Source organism: Moschus berezovskii, chromosome 7 (genome assembly GCF_049115385.1).
Source record: "Moschus berezovskii isolate FMDL1 chromosome 7, NW_MosBer_1.0, whole genome shotgun sequence".
Lineage (NCBI taxonomy): Eukaryota > Metazoa > Chordata > Mammalia > Artiodactyla > Moschidae > Moschus > Moschus berezovskii.
In genome coordinates, this window is record NC_142466.1 from 107022069 (window position 1) to 107040527 (window position 18459).

General features: G+C 48.5%; 1 protein-coding gene across 1 annotated transcript; it reads right to left on the reverse strand.

Moving 5' to 3' along the window:
* Window positions 1-917: 917 nt before the first annotated feature.
* On the reverse strand, window positions 918-13611 carry C7H9orf152 (chromosome 7 C9orf152 homolog). Its single transcript, XM_055427566.2, has 2 exons — window positions 12809-13611; window positions 918-8449 (listed from the first exon to the last, which is right to left on the reverse strand). The coding sequence occupies exons 1-2, from the start codon at window positions 12999-13001 to the stop codon at window positions 7938-7940; spliced, it is 705 nt and encodes a 234-aa protein (XP_055283541.1). The 5' UTR covers window positions 13002-13611; the 3' UTR covers window positions 918-7937.
* Between the last annotated feature and the right edge of the window lie 4848 nt (window positions 13612-18459).

The window sequence follows — 18459 nt, forward strand, 5'->3', positions numbered from 1 at the left end:
AAGAGACCAGGCATGAAATATTAGGTAGTGGTCATGTGATGCCTCTCTGGGGCACTGTTTCTCACACAGCCAGTGGGATACGTGGTGGAGGGTGCGACATTCAGAGGGAGCATTTGACTCTAGCTGGGAAACTGAACTCTCAGTGCCCTTCCTTGCATCGTCCCCACCAACTTCCTTCATCCACCACTGTGGGGGAACCCTTTCACCATATACACGCAGAGGTGCTAACACATTGTTGACCAGAGATGGATTAATACGTTTTTAGAGAGTGATACAATTAACATCACCATGTGAAGTCGTTAGAGCGTAAACTTGATCACGGGTTCACTATACAACTTAGGATTGTCATTATCATTCACACCTTGTGCCATTAGATTTTTGTTCCAGCCTGGTGTATATTTTAAATGCAAGTCTATTACCATAGAATTTTCAAAAGTGACGCATCATGAGATTGTGACTGAAGAATTTTTCAGTGAATTTTAAGCAGATACTTTCTCTGATTTAGCGACATATAGGCTTAGTGTCTCAGAAGATGAGAGTTCTTCAGAATATAGTTCTGATTCAGACAGTGTGAATATTAGATCAATAAGAAGACAGAAAGCCTTAGTGACTGATTTGATATGGAAAGTGAGGATGAAACTCCCAGTGCTGGAGAAGACTTTATAGATGTGTCGGGTGTAACAATTGAATGTTCAGTCGCTCAGTCGTGTCCGACTCTTTGCGACCCCATGAACCACAGCACGCCAGGCCTCCCTGTCCATCACCAACTGCCGGAGTTTACCCAAATTCATGTCCATCGAGTCGGTGATGCCATCCAGCCATCTCATCCTCTGTCGTCCCCTTCTCCTCCTGCCCCCAATCCCTCCCAGCATCAGAGTCTTTTCCAGTGAGTCAACTCTTTGCATGAGGTGGCCAAAGTATTGGAGTTTCAGCGTTAGCATCAGTCCTTCCAATGAACACCCAGGATTGATCTCCTTTAGGATGGACTGGTTGGATCTCCTTGCAGTCCAAGGGACTATCAAGAGTCTTCTTCAACACCACAAAAAGCAACAACTGAATGTAATAACCCACAAAATGTTTGTGAAATAACAGTAATTTTTGACTGGTCAAAATAAAAATCACCAGCCACAGGCATTAGTTTCTACAAAAATCTCCCAGTCAGTAGTAACGTAACAAAACCCTAGTTTATGAGGAAGCAGGGACTGTGGAAAAAACACTTCTCCTAAATTGGTGTGAGCCAGAAGGCAATGGCAAGCCACTCCAGTACTCTTGCCTAGAAAATCCCATGGATGGAGGAGCCTGGTAGGCTGCAGTCCGTGGGGTCGCTAAGGGACAGACACGACTGAGCGACTTCACTTTCACTTTTCACTTTCACACATTGCAGAAGGAAATGGCAACCCACTCCAGTGTTCTTGCCTGGAGGATCCCAGGGATGGGGGAGCCTGGTGGGCTTCCGTCTGTGGGATCACACAGAGTCAGACACGAATGAAGTGACTTAGCAGCAGCAGCATGGCAGCAAGAGTGCTGGAGGCACCTCCCTGGGCGAGCCTGAGTGCACAGGGAGGAGGCCGGAGGGCACCGTGGACAGGATGCTGTATTTCTTGTGAGTTTGCCTGGAATCCAGATGCCTGGGAAGTTCTCGACTTAGAAAGTGGCTGGGGATTTTGGTATTTGTGTGTGTGTGCCCAATCAACAGTTCAGCTTCTAGAGGTAAATTCTCCCTTCCATCTAGGGTTCTGTGTGTGCGCGCGTGCATGCCTTGCCGCCTAGGGGTCTACTGCAGGTTTAATTTCGTAATAAAAAGAATCATCTCAGTCGAGACACAGTCAGGGTGGGGACAGTGTCCAACCTCTGCTCACAGCACCCCCTCAGTCTGATACAGTCAGGAGGTGGGGTGGGGATAGGGGCCACCCTATTGAATAGTTACTACAGTAGGAGAGTCTTTGTGCCCATGGAATCGTCATTTTCCCCCAATGGTGTCTGTAATCCACAGCTGAAAACAAAGGCACAAAGAACCCCCACATGTTAAGAATTGCCAGGTTTGTAGCTCAGTCATAGTCCGAGGAGCAGTGATTTTCAAACTGTTTCCCAGTATGAGCATCACCAGGGACCTTGTTAGAAATGCAGATTCTTGCCCCGCCAATTCATAGCTGCTGATTGAGAGAGTGATGGGGTGGGGATCAGCCAGCAGTGGTTGAACAAGCCGTCCAGGTGATTCTGATGCCTGCCCACATTTGAGAAGCCCAGCCATGGGCGACAGATGCTCTTAATATTTTGATGGACTGAGCATGAGCCTGGCAGGAAGCTGCCCTTGAGGACTGACAAAGATTCCTTCCTTGACCAAACCCTAGCTAGGCTCCTCTGGGTCTTTTCTCTCTGACTAGCCCTCAGCTATGGCCTTTGAAGACTTGAACCCATGTGAACATGGTTTCTAAGGCAGCATCCTCAGGGACCCAAGGCCCCCTTAAAATGCCTGTCTGAGAAATTTCAATGATGCCAAAAGAATTTAGTTTACTATTTTGTTTCAGCCAACACCTGAAGGATAAAAGCGTCCTTGTCTCCTGATCTCTATGGGAGGGTGGGCACATGTGTGCTAAGTCACCACAGTTGTATCCAACTCTTTGCGACCCCATGGACCATAGCACGTCAGGCTCCTCTGTCATGGGATTCTCCAGGCACTGGAATGGATTGCCGTGCCCTCCTCCAGGGGGATCGTCCCAATGCAGGGATTGAACCCAAGGCTCTTATGTCTCACTGCATTGGCAAGTGGGTTGTTTACTACTGCGCCACCTGGGAAGCCCATAGGAACCTAATTTTGGTAGGTGCCAGTTAGCAAACCCAGATGGGTTTTACATGGACCGATCCCACACTTCTTTCTATAATTTTTCATTTTCCTGACGACTGGATCCCTACTTACCCACCTCCCTACTTCCTTATTCTCGCCCTTAAACATTCAGTCTCTGCTGTTTTCAGTCCCCTATTGCAACAGTGTACTAGCGACAAAAGTCTGTGCTTAGCACTTTAACTAGTGTCCCGCTTTGTTGACCTTTGCAAGACATTCAGTATTTGTATAAAGGCCATTCCCTCTTCCCTACGCCCGGAAGTGAGCACAAGAGAGAGGGAAGGCTGGAAGTTCAGAGATTTTTTTCTTTTTTAGGTTGTTAGTGTTTGCAAGAAAGGGGGCGGGGTGACACATTATTCCCCAATTGGATGATTGCTCAGCAAGTAGGCTTGCCCCAAGAGAAGGGGAGAGACCTCAGAGGGAAAAAGTCAATATGGAACCTCCGGGGGATAAGGTGTAAGGATGGTTACAGCATCTAGGTGCAGAAAATACCTTGTCTGTTTCCACGAGCCTAAGTGGGCCAGCAGAGGGTAGATGAGACCTTGGCCATAGAGGGACAAAGAGATGTGGACCTCTGATACAATTATAGGGGAGGCTGGCTGCACCACCAGGCATAACCATTCTCAGGAGGGACCCCCCACACACACCTCCAAGGCAAAGGGAGCTATTGCAGTGGAGTTTCTCCTCTGCAGGAGCCTGTGGCAGCCACCGCCTGTCCACACCAACCTGCAGACCTCAAGCTAGGTTCGTGTAAAGGTCAAGACAAAAGAGATACAAATTACACCACAGCCAGTCACACAAAGGGCCCTCCCTCTGTGGCCTGTGTCAGTCTACCCTAAAGCCAGAAAGCTGTGCACACAGAGCGGGGAGGGTTTGTGTGAGCAAGATGACCACGCCCCTGCCTCTAATCTTAAAGGCGTAAATCAGGGCTGTGCTTGGGGATGGGGAGGTTGGTGGGATCTGACTTGGATGGTGGTAGACTTTTACATTCGAATCGTTTCAAGTCTTAAGAACTGGGATGAAAGGGCTTTAAGGACAGGGAGTAACCTGGCGTGCTGCAGTCCATGGGGTCACAAAGGGTCAGACAGGACTGAGCCACTGAACCACAACCAGGGGATAAGTTAGGGAATCAGGCTGAGCGGGCTTGAGGGGATAGATGAGAACTGACTGCTAATGTGACAGATGACTTCCTTTCCCTCCTCCCACACTCCAGGGCCTTTTATCACCTTATTTTACAACTGGGCAATTTACGGCTCTGAGCAACAACTGAGCTCAGGTCAGGTCTACCAGTGGTAGTGCTGAGACTGGAGCCCAGATGCACCTCCCTCCAAGCCCCTGAAGATGGCAAGCACGTGGGCTGGAAGACTCAGTGACCCTAAGGTAAGCGACGGGAGGCAGGATTTATTCTCTAGTTTAGGAAAACCTTCTGCCAATCCCGGGGAGAAGGTGGAAAAATAAGATTAGCTCCAGCCCTGACTGTCAGGGGAGACAAAATCAGAGTGAGTGGCCACAGCCCACGGGTCATTTGAGCCCTTTGCCACGCGGGTTTGACCGCCTGTGGGTTAGGAGAAGTGGTGTGCCTATAATTGAGCAACAAAGATTGTTCTGGTCTGATGCTCCTAGCAGAAGCAGCCTTGTGGGAAAGAGTAGAAGGATTCAAAGCCAGCCTTCCTCTTGCCCCTCTGCCTTCAAGCTCTGCCCCAGGGAACACTTAATCCTCAGCTCCTCCCCAGGCACAAGAATGACCCCATCCCAGGAGAAGGCCGTGCCTCTGGGTCAAAGATGCTGTCAGTCTTGGACATCAGCTGGCTCTGAGTTGAGCTTGCTAACATCCGGCGTTGCTTCTTGGACTCTGGCCTCTTAAACCAGACAGAGGAAGAGTGTGGACTCTAGAAAGTGGGCATTTGGAGGTTTGCAGTGAGGGGAGTGACCTGTGCAAAATCACCTCTGAGGTCTGAGACTCGACATCCGGGGACCCCCTTCTCTCCTGGTCACTTCTCTTTGGTGTCCCTCACTGCCTCCTCCTCCCTCTACCCCACTGCTTCTGAGTAAGGATTGGAAAAACCCTTAGAGATTTTTCAACGAAGTGAACCGGGAGTTTGCATTCTGGACCCTGTCATCTCACTGCACTCTGCATGGGCATGCCTTTCTCTCCTGACTCTTCAGTTCTTTTGTCTGATTGATGTTTTCATTTGTGTGTCTCTGAGCATCTCAAACTCAGTATCCTTCAAATTTAACTTGCAATTCTTCTTCAGTAAATCCTGTTGATTCTATCTCCAAAATATATTTGTGTCAGATGTGTCTACTTTCCTTTGCTTTCTCTGCTCCCACTCATGCTTTACCTAGCAGTGTCTTTCCCACTGAACTTGCCCTGGTCATTCTTTTCCCTGACATCGCTCTTTAGCATGACCATCAATTCATTCTCCACAAACAACCAGAGTCATCTGGTTAAACTGCAGGTCAAATCATTTTAGTCTCATTTGTAAATCCCTTAACAGCTACTTACTATATTGAAAATAATTGATTGTATCTAATATTGTGACCTAGCCCCTCTCACAGAGAAGGCAATGGCAACCCACTCCAGGACTCTTGCCTGGAAAATCCCCTGGATGGAGGAGCCTGGTAGGCTGCAGTCCATGGGGTCGCTAAGGGTTGGACACGACTGAGCGACTTCACTTTCACTTTTCACTTGCATGCATTGGAGAAGGAAATGGCAACCCACTCCAGTATTCTTGCCTGGAGAATCCCAGGGCCAGGGGAGCCTGGTGGGCTGCCGTCTATGGGGCCGCACAGAGTCGGACACGACTGAAGCGACTTAGCAGCAGCAGCAGCAGCAGCCCCTCTCTACCAGCGTTAGTCATTACTTTTGTTCATCCATATTTCCTTTTACTCATCCATATTTCCATTCTTTCTCTCCTTGTGGGCACATGGAATGATTGCATTTCCTTATACCCATGAAGTGGAAATATGTCTGTGTTACTTGTTTTGGACAATGAAACATAAGCAAAGTGGTTTGAGAGCTGGCTTGTGACTCTTTAATACACTTTCTTCTACAGTAATTAGGGAAACCAGCGTTGATAAGGTGGTGCCACAAGATTGAAGAAGCTTGAATTAGTAGTAGTACTTGTAGGAGAGCTGGGCTGAAGTTTGCCCATATCCACAGTGAGATGCCTATGAGTGAACAAAAAGTAAGCTTATATGGTAAGATTTGGAGCTTGTTTGTTACTCACCAAAACATATCCTATCCTGATTACCATGGTGGAAAGAGGAATGACTTGTGGGAAGCCTCTTTAAAATAAAAGCAAAGGATAAAGTTGTTTTGTTTTCAGCAAAATGTCTTGTTTTTTATTAGACTGTAAAAAATTAACAACTGACTCATTAACTATTCACAAAAGGAATCAAAATGAATCCCCAGGTTGGAGGGCGTTTCGGGGTGGCTCAAGGAGAAGGCACATACGTGTTTTTGAGAGAAAATGACACTCCTAGCTAACAACTCTCCATGTGGGTGGGCAAGACTGAATCACCATGGGGAAAAAACGAAGATGTGGGTAAAACTTTACAGAGAGAGAATCTAGCATGAGGAAAAGTCACCTTAGGTGTTTCAGTGTGTTGATTAAAGTTAACCAGGTAAGATACTGTCTTCCCCACTAACCAAGTAACAGTTGTTTCACTTTGGTTTAAAATACACCAGGAAGGATCTGAATAATTCAAATGTGGCTGAAAAGGGAGCAGTTTTTGAGGAACATATACTTTCCAAGCAGGAACATTTCTTTGTTTTCTTCTCCAAGGGCTCTGTTGCTATATATCTTCAGCGATGGGCAATGTTTAATTTGGAGAGAGAGAGATTGAGAAAGGAAAGGCGAGAGAAGACAAATAGGAAAGAAGAAAGGATGCAGGGAGAAAGGTAAAAGGAAATAAATCTATAATGAGGCTGGAATGTGCAGTCTCAATGAGAGGGGGGAGATGACCAGCTCTTCCTAAAGACCATTAAATACACAGAACAGTGGGTAGCATTGTTTTGACTCTTTTTACCCAGGGTGACCATATTCTGGGAGGCCGGGGCTGAAATGCTGTGGTCACTATGAATGAAGGGAGTGACTTCTAAGTGTGCTCACCTCCAGGCATAGCAACCAGAAGGAGACGGTTTTCAGAGCTCCTCTTCAGAACGTGTGAGGAATCCTCAGAAGTTACTGAAAACAGGCTTCCCGTGCCTGTTGACTCCAGGGCACTGCTGAGGCTTCCAGTGACTAGGGTCTCTGTTTTATGTTTCAGAATTCTCTAGATCCAGGGACCAAGCCAGTGTCCACACCACTGTCTTCTTATATGAGCAGAATGGGGCTGTGTTGATGGGACAGCACTCTTTCATCCTGAGCTGTGAGCAGTATGGTCTGGGCAGTCTCTTTTTCTGTTTTTTTGAGGCACAAGACCCTGTGCCCACTGAGAAGTTCATTTCCCACAGTCTGACCTACAACTGATGTCATTCAGCTCTGCTCTCAGCTCCAGGCCTTAGTAGTGCCTCTGCCTCCCAGGTTCCTTGATGAGGCCATAGTTAGTCAGTCAGTTCAGTCGCTCAGTCGTGTCCGACTCTCCGCGACCCCATGAATCACAGCCCACCAGGCCTCCCTGTCCATCACCAACTCTCGGAGTTCACTCAAACTCATGTCCATCAAGTCGGTGATGCCATCTAGCCATCTCATTCTCTGTCGTCCCCTTCTCCTCCCGCCCCCAATCCTTCCCAGCATCAGAGTCTTTTCCAGTGAGTCAACTCGTCGCATGAGGTGGCCAAAGTATTAGAGTTTCAGCTTTAGCATCAGTCTTTCCAATGAACACCCAGGATTGATCTCCTTTAGAATGGACTGGTTGGATCTCCTTGCAGTCCAAGGGACTCTCAAGAGTCTTAAGGAAAGTTATGACCAACCTAGACAGCATATTAAAAAGCAGACACATTACTTTGCCAACCAAGGTCCGTCTAGTCATGGCTATGGTTTTTCCCGTGGTCGTGTATGGATGTGAGAGTTGGACTGTGAAGAAGGCTGATCGCTGAAGAATTGAGGCCATACGTGGCCTCAAAGTTGAGGCCTCTGAGTAGAGAGCTTCAGGCTGGACCATATAAGCCCAGGTCCCGGGCAGCCTGGGAGATCCTGGGAGTTTTCCTCTGGGGAAATGGATAGTGAGCTGGTTTTCCAGCCTGGTGTGGCCTCTTTATGGCAGGAGGACCCTGAGTGCCCACGCGGAAGCCAGACCCCACTGCCTTTGCCTGTGACTCATCTGCTTGGCACTCAGGCTGGGCTGTTTCTGGGATGGTGGTTTCTTGCTGAGTCATCTGAGTGTCTTCAAACAAGCCTGGGAGCCTTTGCTCAGACCCCATGAACTTGTCCTTGTGTTTTACGTGAAGACTGGTTCCCTGGTGGGAGGTTTGGACCAGGCGATGCATCTCTAGGTGCGTGTGCCACAGAGACTCAGGGGAATGGAGACAGCCCCTGTCATCCTCCTCCAGAGTCTCCTCTGCCTCAGGAGCCACCTCTTCCGGGGTCAGGGAATGCCTTCTTTCCTTGTTAATCCAAACAGCACTGACCATGGACTCGGCTGGGGCGGGCAGGTTCCCTCCTGAGGAAGCAAGGCACCAACAGGGTCACTGCTGGAAGGTACAGGGGCAGCCTTCGTTTGGGGGGGTCCTCAGAGCTTTCAAGCTGAGAAAGTCGGTGCCCAGTACATCAAGGAGGCCAGATACCCCGTGCACTGCACTATCTCTAACACACACCCATTCATGCGCAATTATTCATTCATTCCATTGTTAAGTATTTATAATGTGCCAGGCATTATATATTTGAGGTCTTGAGACAAAATCTACCCCTTCAGGATATGGTCTAGTGAAGTAGAAAGTGAAAGTGTTAGTCGCAGAGTTGTGTCTGACTCTTTGTGACCCCATGGACCATAGCCCACGAGGCTCCTCTGTGCGTGGGATTTCCTAGGCAAAAATACTGCAGTGGGTTGCCATTCCCTTCTCCAGGGGATCTTCCCAACCCAGGGATCGAACCTTTCACTTTCTACTCCACTAGACCACATCATAAAGGGGTAGTTTCTGTCTCAGTTTTCATTACTCTATTCCCAAGTCCTGGAATAAACAATGGAGTAGGAAAGGAATAAGCAAACAAACATATGGTAATAAAAGTTCCAATGGTAAGCAGTGCTGTGGAAAGAAATTCAAGAATGAGAGAGTTCAATAATAGACTTCAGTCTTCGCAGTGAGGGAGGGAATTCTAGGGAGAGCTGGGAAACTCACATTTGAGGCTGAAAGAACCAGAAGCAAGGGCATACACATGTCCACCCACAGGTGTGATTCGTATACACTGGCCAGTGGAAAGGGGTCATTCTTTTGTGTTATGGGATTCTGATGATGGGTTTAGCATCCAAGGCAGAGGAGGAGGGGCTGTGTTTGAAGCAGCTCCTTTGGGAGGACTGGTCTTTATCTTTTATCTCATAGCCACTGTCCTGAAAACATGTTTGCAGCACCATCTGCTTTCCTGCTCTGGCTTCAGGGATAAGCAGGTGGGCTGATGCCTCTGTTCCTTTGCAGGGACATCTTTTTACCACCTTGGGGAACATAGTAGTTTCTTGTCAACTCTTGGTGGCGGTGAGGGTTGGAGGCATGACTGAATGTCATTTTCCTATAGAAAGGAGGCCTGTGACAAGCCTGGAATTGCCTCTGAAATGTCGGCAAAACTCCCTTGAGCGTTCTGATATTTGTCACTGAAGAAGGCCCTGTAGGTGACAACGTCCACAGTGGGAGTAGAGAGATGGTGTTGAAGGAGTAAAGCCGGGAGGAGCCCTTGAACTCCAGTGCTGGGAATCCAAAACACCTGCCATTTCTAGAACCTGAATACATTCCATGATGTTAAGAGGAGAGCTAATTCCAGAGCCTTCCTGCCATTAATCAGCTCCCAGAATACCTGCCCCTCCAGATAGAACTCTGTGTCTTGAGATGCTGAAATCTGCTTTTAGTGGGAGCTGGTCTCAATGACCACTCTGTCTTCCTGGGTCTCAGATGTGCTGGACACAGAGGACTCCTGTCTTCTAAATTCCCTCTACTTGCTTGGCTTCATGGCATTAATATTTTCTGGTTTTCTCCTCCGTTTAAGAAAAATTGTGGCAAGACCCATACAAGGTAAAACTTATCACCTTTAGCCATTTTGAAGTGTATTGTATAACCAGTCACATGGTTGTACAACTGATCTCAAGAACTTTTTCATCTTCCCAGACTGACACTATACCCATTAAACGACAATTCTTCATCTCCTCCACTGCTACCCTGGCAACCACCATTCTCCTTACTGTCTCTGATTGGATAACTCCATGTACTTCATATGAGTAGATCACTACAGCATTTGTCTTTTTGTGACTGGCTTATTTCGCTTAGCGTAATGTCCTCAAGATTCATCTGGGTTCATCCAAGATTCAACATGTGTGAATTTCCTTCCTTTTTCAGGCTGGTATTCATCTGCTACCATTTCAACTGCTGTCCTCTCTGACTTTTCTTCCTCTGCTTGTTTCTTCAATAATTTAGCATTCTGTACCTCTGATTGTCCTTCCAGCGTCCTATCAGTTTATGCATTGGTCCCCCACAATTTATTCATGCCTGTGACTTCAGCAATTTGTTGATGACCCCAAACCTGTATCTCCAGCCCAGATTACTCTCCTCAGATCCAGGCTGGTAGGGAGTTTTCCAGATAATCCCCTCAAATGCAGCACGTTTAAACAGTTTTATTTGGGTCGTGCCGGGTCCTAGCTGTGGCACGTGGAATCTTTAGTTGTGGCGTGCAGGATTTTTAGTTATGGCATGTGGGATGTATTTCCCTGACCAGGGATTGAACTCAGGATTCTGGTGTTGGGAGTCATAGCCACTGGACCAACAGGGAAGTCCTCAAATGTAGTATATTCACAGATTCATCTCTCTCTATCAGAAATATTTTTCTCCAATATTCCCTATCTCACTGGGTGGTATCACCATCCACCCTATTGCTAACGTGCAGGCAGAAGTGCTTTTTTTGCCTCTACCATCATTTTTTCACTTCATTTTTATAATCTGAAAGTGAACGTGTTAGTTGCTCAGATTCTCTACTGTCTGAGCCACCAGGGAATCTGCCTGCAATGCAGGGGACTCGGTTTCAATCCCTGGGTCAGAAGATCCCCTGGAGAAGGAAATGGCAACCCAGTCCAGTATTGTTGACTGGAGAATTCCATGGGCAGAGGAGCCTGGCGGGCTATAGTCCATGGAATCGCAAAGTGTTGGACACGACTGAGCAGCTAACACTTTCACAGGTTGTAATCGGACTCTGATTTCTCCCTGGAGAGCCACCTTAATCCCCACATCCAGTCCAAGTGCTTCAAGTGTGCTTCCAACTCAGTCTCGTCTGACCTAGTGACCTGGTCCTTAGTGGATCAGCACAGAAAGTCTCAAGGAGCTTTATCCATATTCATTTATTTCGTTCCCAGCACAATCTTATACTTTGGGGACTATAGTTATTCCCGATTGACAGATGAGGGAACTGAGTCACAGAGGAATTTATAGGATTTGTTCAAAGCTGCACAGAGCAAGTCCGTGGCAAAGCTGGGGCTTAGGCTGTCCTCCAGAGACCACGTACAGGGACATCCCATCAGACAGCACGCTGTTCCTCGCAGTTAGAACGGGACTGTGAACCCGCAGACTGCTGTGAACGAAGTACCCTGAAAGATCCTGACCGAGCCTGAGGGTCAGAAGTCTTCCCTGGGGAAGCAGCGACTGAGCTCTGCCTCTTGCCTTAACCTATCGTAACTCATGACACGGTAACTCATCCCATGGAGATGATGGAGGCAGGAGCTCTGAATTACGGGATGCAGGAGAAAGGGCCAGCAGGGAAGGTTGGGGCAGGGGTGGTAAATGCTATATGGTGTGCTGAGTTTGTGATGTCTTTGGGACATACACATCACACAGTTCTGTGAGTCTGAATCACAGGTATGTTAAAGCAGCTTTTACTTGATACAGGTTTAATAAATGTTTGTTGAGTGACTGAATGAATAGACCCCCTTGAGGATGGGGAAGCTTTAGGAAACTGTCATCTCTGCCCTGCAGAGATGGGGGTGATGTTTGGCTGTGCCGGGTCAGTGCAGACAGATCCCACTGGTTGGTCCAAGTCACAGGAGAGGGGCGCTTTTGGCCTATGGCAGCACACTTCCTGTCACTTCCCAGGCAGTGAAGTCCCTCTGGCCCCTGACTCCCTCCCAGCCCAACCTAGAGCAGGGTGGGCTCCCAGGGATTGTGAACCGATGTAAACAGCCACAGAAATTCCCCGGGGCACAGACTCCACCTTTCAGGGCGTCTTCCTACTTCTCTTGACTTGTTCCTCTGGGTTTAGAGGATGAGGGGCTGAGGTTTGAGTCTTGTGCCCCTAACTTCCTCCTGGAATAAATTTGAGTTCCTATTGGAAGGGAGGCTTCTCCCCTGAAGGAGGGGTTTCTATATCTCAATGCTTCTCCAGCTGGTGGGTGAGTCTGGGTGGCTCTTGGGTCCCTGAGCCCTGTGTTTCCTCTGGCCAGTGCCCAGGCTGTTGAAAATATCACACGTTCCCTCTCCACAGCCCATTTCCCTGCTTTGCAGGAAGTGCCAGAGTGAGACCCAGCCAGGAAGCACAGCTGCCATCTCCCCACGTGGCCTAGCGGGGGGGCCAAGCCCGGCTCACCAGACAGACCAGTTCAGCAAGATCAGAATCTAAGAGCAGAGGCCAGGAACGGTGGCGTGCTGCCTGCTAGCCCCGCTGCTGGAGCCCCCTGGCTCAGCCGGCACCCAAACCAGCCCCTCTGTTCTGACCCCGTCTCCCTGCTTTTGTCCACCTGCTTTTGCCTGGCCCTGCGCTGCCCACAGTTTTGCCACCCATTCTGCCCACAGCCAGGTCCTCCCTGCCTCTGCCCCCAGCACCTGCCCAGCCCTACCTTTCGGGAGCACCACGACGTGGGCCTGGGCCCTCTGCTTCCGTCTCAGGCCTTCATACTGGGCTCGCAGGAGCTGGATGTTAAGCAGGGGCCCTTTCCAGGGGGCCTGAGGCCCGGAGCCCTCGGCCATGGAGCAAGACCCCAGCTGCCAGAAGTGGGACAGGGCGGGGCACGGGCAGGGCAACCCCTTCATCCGGATCCGGCAGGAAAGCAAACATGGATGGGCGGGGCCGAGGGGGTGGTGGGGCTCAGGGAAGTGGGGAGAAGGTAGCCAGGTCCCGTGCAGAGCGAGGTGGGGGGAGAGAGAAATGGAGGGGAGAAGGGGTGGAAAGGGGCGGTAAGGAGAAGGAGAAAGTCTGGGGGGGCTGCAAGAGGGAAATTGAGGGAGAGGGAAGGAGGGGATCCAAAGAGGGGATGCAGAATGGAGGAAGAGGTGCCGGCAGAGGTGGGTGCGGGAGGACTGGAGGGCAGCAGGAGGAGGGACAGGGCAGGGAGTGAAGAGAAGCGAGAAGCCGAGGCGCTGGGACAGAGCGAAAGGCAAGCCCAGCTGCTCAGATCCTTTTAGGGCCCAAGGGATGTCCTACTCCAGGTCCTTCTAAAGTGCAGAATCCAGGAGCTACCGTGACGCCTCCCATTTCCTGGCAGAGCTGGAGCTAGTGCTGAGACAGGCCAAGTGCCCAACTTGGCTCACGCTTCTCGGACTGGACCGCGGATGCTTGTCAGCACACCTGCCCGTTTGGTTGGCAGTTGGCGAAGGAGCTGGTGCCCAGGGGATATGCATCGGCAGTGGGCAGAGGGAGACTGACCCAGCAGCAAAGGTACCCCTAAGAGCTCCACTCACCCTCTCGGTGTGCAACCCGGGAGAAAGCCCAGCCCCAGCGAGCCGTGGCCTCCAGCCAGCCCCACCCGCTTTGACCTTCAGTGTAGCCTCTGCGGTCTCAGCATTTCCCAACCAGTCCGGTTGGTGTGTGTCTTACCCACAGCTGAGCACACCCTCCCCCCTGCTTGGCAGCCCCGCCATGCCTACGTCTGGTTTGAATCCCAAACTCTGTCTGTCTCTCTCACACATCAGCTTCGATCTATCCTGGGCTCCATTTGGCCAATTAAGCTTTTTACACAGTGACCCAAAGTATCTGCAGAGGGAGTGGAAACAGTAGCAGCTGAATTTAGAGACATTTTGGAAAGCAGTGGGATGGTGTTTAGCCATAGGACATTGGACAAGAGATGGAGCATAAATCTTTGTTAGGTGGTGTATGCCATATGGGCTTCCCAGGTGGTGCTAGTGGTAAAGAACCCGCCTGCCAGAGCAGGAGACATAAGAGATGCAGGTTCAAGCCCTGGGTTGGGAAGATCCCCTTGAGAAGGGAATGGCAGCCCACTCCAGTATTCTCGCCTGGAGAATTCCATGGACAGAGGAGCCTGGCGGGCTATAGTCCATGGGGTCGCAAAGAGTCAGACATGACTGAGGGTACACACACAGCACATACATGCCATACGCATGTAGGCTGTATGCTTTGTTGGGTAGTGTGTGCCGCTGTAACACGGTACCACAAACGGGTTGGCTTCAACAGCAAGAGTTCATTGTCCCACAGGTCTGAAGGCCACAAGTCCAAGATCAAGGTGTCAGCAGGGTTGGTTCCTTCTGGGATCTGAGAGGGAGTCTGTTCCATGCCTCTCATTTTGCTTCTGGTGGTTTGCTGGCAACCTTGGGCATTTCCTGGCTTGTAAAAGCATCACCTGATCTTTGCCTTTGTATTCACATGATGTTCTCCTTGTATGTGTGTCTCTGAGTCCAACTTCCCCTTTGTATAAGGATACGAGTCCTATTGGATTAGGACCCACGCTAATGACCTCATCTTAAGTCAACTGTTTCCGTCTGCCATGAACCAGTTTCCAAATAAGGTCACATTCTGAGGTACTAGAGTTAAGACTTCAACATCTGGATTTGGGGGGACACACTTTAACTGCTACCAGGTAGAGAAGTGGTAGACCCGTCATAGAGATGGCACAGGAGAGGAGCAGATTGGGGCGATGGAGAGGAAGAGGGATTTGTTTTAGACGTGATGTTTGAAGTGCCTCTGGTCACTGAGTCATCAGGAAGGAGCTGGAAGCTTGGTAGGGAGATGCAGATGTCATCATTTGCAAAAAAGATACAGTTCATTAGTGGAAAAGTTTTATCATTAGACAGTCATGCATGCAGGGAATTGAGAGATGGTCTAAAGTTGCTTTCTTTTCCCTTTTTAGTCCCCGTTAGCTTGTTCAAGCTCATGTTTGATGGGTAGAAGAGAGGTCTCTGCTGTGCACTCCTGCCTTCTTTCTTTTCTCTTGCCCCAGTGTCTAACTTCTTTCTCTTGGCTTCTGGTCTGTCATTCAGTTCAGTTCAGTTGCTTAGTCGTGTCCGACTCTTTGCGACCCCATGAATCACAGCACGCCAGGCCTCCCTGTCCATCACCAACTCCTGGACTTCACTCAAACTCATGTCCATCGAGCCGGTGATGCCATCCAGCCATCTCATTCTCTGTCGTCCCCGTCTCCTCCCGCCCCCATTACGTTCTAGCTATTGAGAGAGGGGATGAAAGGTCTAGGCTAGTGGAGCTTCTACAAGATTACTTCTTAGCATAATTTCTGTGCTACTATTTTGTTTAAATGGTCTCACTGTCTTTCCCTCACCTCCTCAAGACCTCCACAATTATCCTGGCTTGGGTTGAGGAGGGCTCCATCAGTGGGAGGGCATATACTCCAGGAAGGGGGTTATGAAGGTGAAAATGTTCACCCTACCTCCTAAGAATGAAAGTCTTCAGCCCATATCTGGCAGCTGAAGTCTTAGAATCGAAGGAAATTTCCAGTTTAGGAGGCTATTTCAAGATACCAAGCTCTGAGAAGACCAATATTTAAGGGGCAGGTAGAAGTAAGAAAGTAATGTTGAAAAACATAAAAAATTAAATCAAAATGATAGGAGGAAAAAATAGTGAAGGGGGCATCCCAGACTGCCAGGAGGGAAAAAATTGTCCCCGAAGAGCCAGGGTGGCCAAAACTGGGGAGACAGAATCTCCTGATCTCCCTTCCTGCCCTGTAGAATAGCATCTGAGAATTATATGCAGAAGACTGGTTCTCAGTCTGGTTACACATTAAAATCATCTTGGGAGGTTTTTTTAAAAAAATATTTATTTGTTTAACTGTGCTGGGACTTAGTTGCGACAGGCGGGATCTTCGATCTTTCTTGTGGCATGTGGGATCTAGTCCCCTGATCAGGAACCGAACCCAGCCCCCTACGTTGGAAGTATGGAGTCTTAGCCGCTGGACCACCAGGGAAGTCCCAAAACCACTTTAAGAGTTTTTTTGTGTTTTTAATATTTATTTGGTGGCTTTGGGTCTTTTGATGCAGCACACAGACTCTGGTTGAGCTGTGCAGCCTCCAGAGTGCATGGGCTTGGCAGGTACAGCATGCAGGCTTGGTTTCTCTATAGAATGTGAGAACTTCGTTCCCCAACCAGGGATCGAACCTGAATCCTCAGCATTGCAAAGAGGATTCTTAACCACTGGACCACCAGGGAAGTCCCCAACCCTGGGAGTTTTAGAAAAAACATCCATGCTGGAGCGCCTCCCGTAAATATTCTGATTCATCTAGTTTGGGGTGGTGTCTGGATATTGGTGTGTGTCTAAAATTCTCCACTGCTCTGGAGAGTTAACTGCCCAGATTCTTGAGTCTCTAGGTTACTGGTTGAGAGACAGTAGTGGGAAATAGCCCAAGCTTCTTCATTCCTTCTTTTTAAATCAGGGAGCCTCTCCAGTAGCAGCTTCCCTGGTGGCTCAGATGGTAAAGACTCTTCCCACAATGGAGAAGACGCAAGAGACTCAGGTTCGATCCCCGGGTCAGGAAGATCCCCTGGAGAAGGAAATGGCACTTTTCCTTCCCAAGGAATGGAATCCTCTTCAGGATTCTTGCCTGAAGAATTCCATGGACAGAGGACAGCCTGGTGGGTTACAATCCATAGGGTCACAAAGAGTCAGACGTGACTGAGCGACCAGTACTTTCCCTTTCTCTACTTGGAGCGGAAGATAATATGGGCCCCTCCATTCTAGTCCAGCTGCACTGCCATAAAATTGGACTCAGTTTCTACTACATTTGACATCTGTCAGTCTTCATCTTTTAATAGTAATTGTTATCCTTTTCTCTGGTTGAATCTTTGTAGGTATTCCAATGGGAATTAGGAGAGGTTACCAGCTGCTGGCTGCTTGCCTGTTAGAAGCTTAAATTCCTTCTTTAATTCATATGGTTCCTCTCTCTCTTTTAATACCCAAATCTTTCATCTATTTGGAATTGATTTTAGTATTAGAGTTTTAGATAAAGCATGAATCTAGCTATTTTTTCCTCCGGATAATTGCCCTGTTGCAGAATACCACTTATTGAATAAACTTCCCTTTCCCTATGATTTGCAATAACAGGAATAATGGTGTAAGAAAAAAAATTGGCAATGGTATCCCATCCCAGAGACTCCTCTGAAATAAATAAAAAATATGATTGAGCTGTAGCCCTTCCTGAAAAGTGATGACAACTATCACTAGAAGGACATGATTTATTATTCGGGTGGACTCACCACCAGAACAAGAAAAAAGCTTGCTTAGGGTTTAAGACAACAGAGAGGGATGAGATGCCCTGTTATTTGAAAAAAATATTTTCTTTTTTCCATATGGTTTAAACTGTGCTGAAGCTGAGAATGAAAGTCCGTGTTGAGAGAAAAGCATGTGTGTGATCTAACAGGGTCACTGATGGAAGGAACTGCTTTCCCTGGAGCTCTCAGGAAAGCTTACAGTGAAGGAAATGAGACCTAGGGGATCCAAGTCCACTCCAGTTCAAAGGGCCCAGCTCTTCTATAAGACGTGGGTGACAAAGGTGTCACTTTATCACTAGAATACTATTCCAGAGAGAATCACTCATACCAGAGGCACTATAAAGGCCAGCCAAGAGTGGCTGGAGATTCAGAGACTTGAAGAAGAAGCCCGCAGGGGAGGTGGTTTGTGAGCCAAAGGCCAGGAGAGCCAGGTATGTGTAGGGGCAGGTGGTCAACAGGAGTGGATTCTGTCTTCTTGCAGGACCTAAGTTTCGAGTCCTTTCCGCTAGAGACTTTTAGGAAAAGCTTAAGATACCCTGACCTTTAGTTTTTCCTCTTCTCTGTACTAATTTCACTCTAAAATTATCCCACCCCACAGCTTGGTGATGTAGCCTTAGACCAAAAGGACAAGATGCTGATGGATGGGATCCTCCCTGGGTGTCTTCTTGCTGGTTCCAGTGAGAAGGGGGCTCAGCCTTGATAGCTTATGGTGAACGATGTCGGATTCGTGATCTCCAAAGAAGAAGCTTTAGCTTCGGGACCAGGACCAGACTTGATCACTCAAGAGCTTTTGTGTAGCAGTTTTATTTAAGTATAAAAAGGGAGAGAGAAAGCTTCTGACGTAGACATCAGAAGGGGGACAGAGAGTGCCCCCTCACTTAGCAAGGGAGCTAGATACTTTTTAAATTGGCTATTACGGTAAATCAAAAGAATGTCTCAAGGTTGTAAAGGTCTTACTAGACCAACTCCCACAATTTACATTCAAGATGACAGGATTAGAACTAACAATAGAAAGATCTTACCAGCCCCACTCACTGT